The sequence below is a fragment of the Oncorhynchus mykiss genome, chromosome 10, assembly GCF_057628025.1.
Source record: "Oncorhynchus mykiss isolate SJ-2025 chromosome 10, ASM5762802v1, whole genome shotgun sequence".
Lineage (NCBI taxonomy): Eukaryota > Metazoa > Chordata > Actinopteri > Salmoniformes > Salmonidae > Oncorhynchus > Oncorhynchus mykiss.
The window spans coordinates 61,856,268-61,862,422 of NC_143031.1; the positions used below are offsets into that span (position 1 = coordinate 61,856,268).

At 41.1% G+C, this 6,155-nt stretch overlaps 1 protein-coding gene across 2 annotated transcripts in view; it reads right to left on the reverse strand.

The window, feature by feature from the left end:
• Positions 1-4,623, reverse strand: part of mtnr1aa (melatonin receptor 1A a) — a 58,514-nt gene extending 53,891 nt beyond the window's left edge. The window contains 2 exon segments of one of the 2 annotated variants that reach the window (NM_001124262.1): positions 4,147-4,301; positions 4,398-4,450. In NM_001124262.1, coding sequence (NP_001117734.1) covers positions 4,147-4,301; positions 4,398-4,450 — 208 coding nt within the window. 2 annotated transcript variants of the gene reach the window in all.
• Between the last annotated feature and the right edge of the window lie 1,532 nt (positions 4,624-6,155).

Consider the following 6,155-nt stretch of genomic DNA (forward strand, 5'->3'; position numbering starts at 1 on the left):
ACAACTGCGACCTGGCCAAGATAAAGCATAGCAGTGTGAACAGACAACACATGGAGTAAACAATAAACAAGTCAATAACACAGTAGAAAAAAAATAAAAATAAATTGTGTGTAGATTGACGAGGAAAACATTTTTTCGTCCATTTTAGAATAAGGCTGTAATGTAAGAAAATGTGGATAAAGTTAAGGGGTCTAAATACTCTCCCAATGCGCTGTACAGGTATGTCATGTCTTCAAGTTCTCTGTTGCCAAGATTTATTGTCTGGCACAAGTTGAATGATCAATTGAAATTGAATGACCTGCCCTAAATCATACACAACACGACAAGTAAACACTGCTGTTGTGCCTGGTGTACCTCAAACACACACACACACACAAGCGTGCATGTAGCGTGTATTCAAAACTTTGGCACACAAACAACATTCTGCTTCTGAAAGGATGGAAAGCACTGCAACATCGCTGGGTTGAGAGAGAGTGCTTCAGATTAAAGTTCAATGTGCAGTCAATCACACACGCACACTCTTCTGCGGCACAGCCATTCTGTTCGCTGGCAAAGGGGCAGGCCACATGGGCAGAGGTGGTGGTGGCTTCCACGTTCCCCGGATGCCCAAAATGAACCTTACTCCACGATTGGACCAATCTGTTTTAGCAACGCTATGGGACTTAGCACTTTGTCTGAACTTTACAAAATACTTAAATATCCGCTGAGGAGAAAATAGGCATGATCAGTGTCCCAAATGGCTCGCTATTCTCCTTATGGGCCCTGGTCAAAAGTAGTGCACTGCATAGAGAGGGTGCCATTTGGGATGCATGTTAATGGAAACTTGCATGGAATTCAAACCCATTCTGTTATTTCAGTTTATTCCCATGCCTGAGTTTTCCCATACCACAAAACCCCATTTTGGTCAGCATCAACAAACAGACTTTGGTTGTCTGCGGTTTATCCATAGCTCGCAGACTGCTCGAGGAGTCAAGTCATAATCCGTGTTTACATTGACAAAACGAACCGGCACATGCATTCCATTCCATCCCATAAATAACAACCATGTCAAACATTATGTAGCCTGGTGAGACAACTCCATGCCTATAGACCTAGAAAATACTAAGGAAAAGTGTCAATCAATATAGCTGCCATGAGGCATACGATTTGCCAATGTAGGGTTTTTTCCTTTTTTGGGAGGCTTGAATAGAAAGAAAATTGTGAGGGCTTTGAGTTGGACATGCACCATCTTTGGGAACAGGGCAGGGAAATTGCAAACGCTCCTGAAAGGCATAAAACTAAGGATACAGGGAAACTGGTTGGCTGGCCTGCTTAAGGGATGTTAGTATTCGCCAAACGCTGTTGTGGAAACAGTGTTAGAGAGATACCACATTTTTTCACGTGGCTCAATTGAAGCCTGTCACATAGGTCCATTATTAATGACATGAATTATTGTTGTGTAGAAAGCTGACAAAAGACTGAATGGATATTCATGTCAGTGTAAATGGTTTTATTCAAATCAGATATTCTAACTAGGGTTGGGCGGTATTTCATACCTTCATACCGTTCCTGTACCATACCGGGGTATACGGTATTGCCAGCAGGGCCGCTATTTCTTTCCAAACATAAAAATAAAAGAAAATAAATGAAAAGGCATTTATGCAGCAGGGATCTTGATCCAGCAGGGGATTAATTGTCTCTGCTGTAACCAATAAGCTTGATCTAGCAAGTTAGCCACTTAGCTCACAAACCACTTTTTTATTTTATTTAACTATTAAGAACAAACTCTTATTTTCAATGACAGCCTACCCCGGCCAAACCTGGGACAATTGTTCGCCACTCCCTAGGGGAGTCCCAATCACAGCCGGATGTGACTCAGCCTGGATTTGAACCAGGGTCTGTAGTGGTCTCTTGCACTGCGATGCAGTGCCTTAGACCGCTGCACCACTCGGGAGCCAAAATACCTAGCTGGAGCCCTGAGCTGGAAACAATTGATTTGGCACATCTTAGATACTTAATTTATAGTTCGTTTTCAGCAGTGGCGTAGCAAGGATTTGCAACTATAATGACAATGCAAGGAGATAACTGACAAACCAAAGAATAACTTTAGGGTGAGTAAGTACAAGGAAAAATAGGACATCAGCTACTGTGAAGTTGACAACAATGGCTTCCTCTCAACAGTCTAAAGTAGCTTCCTTGACTTGTCTCCTTTCCTTCATCTGCACTGATGTGAAAGGACTGGACTGGACAGGTGAAGCAGTTTAATAATTCGGGACTACCATTAGGACTTTCAGATCAGTGCAAATGAAGCACATGGGACAAGGAGTGGGCGCCACTTTAGACTGTTGAGATGCAGCCATTATTGACGCAGAAGGAGGAGAGGGAGCCACGTCAGACTATTGAGATGCACCCAGAGAGACTGCACTTGTTAAATCAATTGAACTCTGTGCACTTAAATGTATCATCCCTCCCGTCCTCAAAGATGTGCTCCCTAAATAAGTATCGTTTTTTTGGCCACAGACTGGGCACCATAAAATATGATCAAACATGTCATACCAAATTAAAAAGATGTGATTTTTTATGTTCAATTCTATTTGCTGTATAAACTATTCAAAGACTCACATCCAGGACAAAGCAATTGTGCAATTCTGTGTATGTTTATATCAAACGGAAGTGATTATAATGATAAATCAGGATGGTGAGGGGGGTGGGACAAGGAATTACAGGAAGCCTTAATAATAATAATAATATTCTTCACATTAGGGGGAGGGTCTTAATATGACTGGCACAAATATATTTTTCTTAAATCACTTAAAAGATGCTCTGCGTTTGACATTAGGTCTAGGCTGTGTCAATCAAACGCAACTAATATCATGAAACGTCAAAGAAAAAAAAAGTAATTTGGAGGGTAAAAAAAAAAGGAATTTATCTAGATTCACATTCCAGTAAACTACAAACTCTCAAAGCTGTGTACAATGTGGATTCGTCTAAAATTCCAATCTGTCATTGAATGTCCAGAGCGGCACCGGATCCCAAAGCATGTCCATTTGGTATTTGGAGAACTCACCAGTCAGTAATAATGTAGGACTAAATATGTATTTTCTCAACAGCTTAACTTCTATCAGGCGCACGCACATGTTATATGTAGCCTATCAAATCACAATGTTATTGCTGAAGAGATTTTTTTATTTTTATGATATGTGTATTATTGCGTTCTCACTCAAGAATGTCGTCTTATCACAGGGTTACAGCAGTACTGTACTTTGGAATAGAATCATTAAGACATGAAATATCCAAACATAAGTTAAACAACCACTCCACAGTACAATACTATAATGCATTTAAAATATACATACTGTACAACATACAACATTATCCTACATACGACATTATCCCACATTATAATATCAAACACATTCTATATCCAATCTGCCATCTGGTGATAATAGGCAGGACACAGCAGCCCCACTCCGATCCCAATTGATAAAACCCAAGTGCGCACGTGACGCATCTTCTGTCACTTAATCCAATTTTTCCATTGAAAAATAAAACGGATAGTTCTCATTCAGACATCCCAGTTTAGTTACATGATTGATAAGATGTGAAATGCAAACTCAAACTAAGCATGTGGAGCCTGTGGCGCACATGTCTGCTGAAATACACTGCGGTCCATCCTATAGTTTCTCTTGAGTAGTTGCGGGCGGCGCGTGTCAATCTATCTCGGCGAGTCTATTTTTCATTGACCCTCTCTGGCTATTGTTATTGCCTGGGGTATACGATCAGGCTACCAACATTGGCACGGCATCCTCTATAACGCGCGGGTAGCTACCTCCAAATGCCACCGGATCATTACTTTCACCGTAGCTTTAAGCTCAAACTAAATTAATTGGGATAGACCCGTGCATTTTATTGCTTTTCATCGATGTAGGTAGTAGGTCTATCACAAATTCTGCACAAATAAACCTACTTGTTTTGTTAATTTCTACATGTGCGCGCGAACAGCGTATATAGCTTTACCCAAACGCCTGTCCTTTATTGTTGTCATATTTCGGACTCAAATGTATCAAAACAATGTGGTGTCAAATACAACAATTTGAAACTTGTTTATAAACACAATACAATACTTTGGCTACTCCGACCTCGTGCACAATAGTATACATTACTCACCTGCATTCCTTAGTTTCTTATTCCGGTAGACAGAGAATATCACCAAAAGGTTGCCCAAAATATCAACCACGATAGTGAATATCAGGAAGCACCCCAAAGTTGTAGTAACCCACGGAGGGCGGTTCAACACTTCCTCGTACGGGTCCAGCGACGACCTGTTCAGATAAGACCCATTTATAATCATTGTATATTTTGTAACTTTCCCAATTAGCGAAATAAACGTGCCGCCCGTCCCATAATATGTAGTCTACATTTTGGACACAGGGATGCCGTGGTATACTCCCGTGGCTTTCCTCCTCTCCATATTGCGCGTTATAAGATCCCGAAGACAACCTTCTAGTCACAATGCTCGTGTGTCAGCGTCTACATTTATATGGCTATATGTGTCCCCATCACATTGTTGGTATGTGACATTCAGAGGCAACTTCAGACCTTCCCATGTTAACATGATGTGATTACAGTGGGCCCGTCGTGGTTGGATGACGGGTAAGTGGTAGCCTAGTGATGCCTCTCAGCGGCCGAAAGAGGGAAAAACAGTGGACGGCACGCGGCGGCACTCGTTTCCAAGTGTCTTTTGAAGCATGTTTGCGAGCTCTCCTCGCTATTATTGCTTCGCTTCCAGCGACTTCGTCGTTCATTTATTCAAGCGTTCACTGATACTTTTTTTTGTTGAGGAATCGTTCATATTTTTATTTTTTATCCTTTCCCACGTTGATTCATTTCACAAATAAAGAAACAGACAACATGCACCTTTTTTAATAAAATATCAACATAAGGATGTTGACTCGACTATGCTATTATTAAGATCATCATGATGATTATCCTTAATATCAATTATTGGAATTATTCCAATTACTATGATAGAGAAAACACTGTTAATTCAAATAACATAACATTACTTACTAATATTATGGAGAGACAGAAAGATTTAGACAGATGTACAGATGTCATGTAAATCTCTCTCTCTCTCTCTATCTCTCTCTCATATCTGTGTCCCAACAGCAGGCGTTGTAAAGAGTGATCCACATGATTAGTATCTACAGAATATCAAGATAAACTACAAACTCTAACATAGAAACATTAATTGTGTCTCAAATGGCACCCTATGCACTAGTCAGGATCAGGGCTCATTGGGATCTGGTCAAAAGTAGTGCACTATATGGGAATATGCAGACTTATAGAGACAGGTTGAGGAGACTGCTTGTAGCTGAGCTGGGGAAATGTGGTGGACCTGACTTGAAAAACCAACACATGGTAAATCGAAGTTATTTTACCAAAGGAAACTGCGCCCCTGCGACCTATAAGTACAATTGTAATCGCTTCCTTCTGCACAAATTCCCACACACACGCACATACAAGCGCGCACACACAGACACACACACATATCAGCGTGTGACAGGTACTTTAGTCTCCACCTACCCTTACACACACACACACACACACACACACACACACACACACACGCTGTTAAGGGGTTGTCACCCAAACCTCATCTGCCATGTGAATGCAACTTTAATGTGGAGACATCCCACTAATAGGTCTGCTGTGATGAAGGCAGTGCATTAAAAAGGTCTGTGTGGGCTATGTTCTCTCTCTCTTTAATTCTCTCTCCCCTTCTCTCTTTCTTTCATTCACTCTCTTTCCCTCTTCAGCTCTCCCTCTCCACATTATCCTCTCTGTGTGTGTGTGTGTGTGTGTGTGTGTGTGTGTGTGTGTGTGTGTGTGTGATACCATTGAAGCCTTTTTGCCCGAGTGGAGTTGCAGAAAAACACATTTTAAAGCGATTGGAACATCTTCAACCAGTCAGACAACAGAAGCCACAGTGCTGCATTTTGCAGAAGTAAAACAAGCACTTGCTGTCGTTGCAGAGGAAAGCACATTGAGTACCAGGACATAAACCAACTAGGTCTGACAATTAGACATTCATCCATGTTTCACAAACAACTTTCAAAGTCAAATGTTGACGTGTTTTACGGTTAAGTTCAGGCGTTAACTTAGAATGTTTTAGG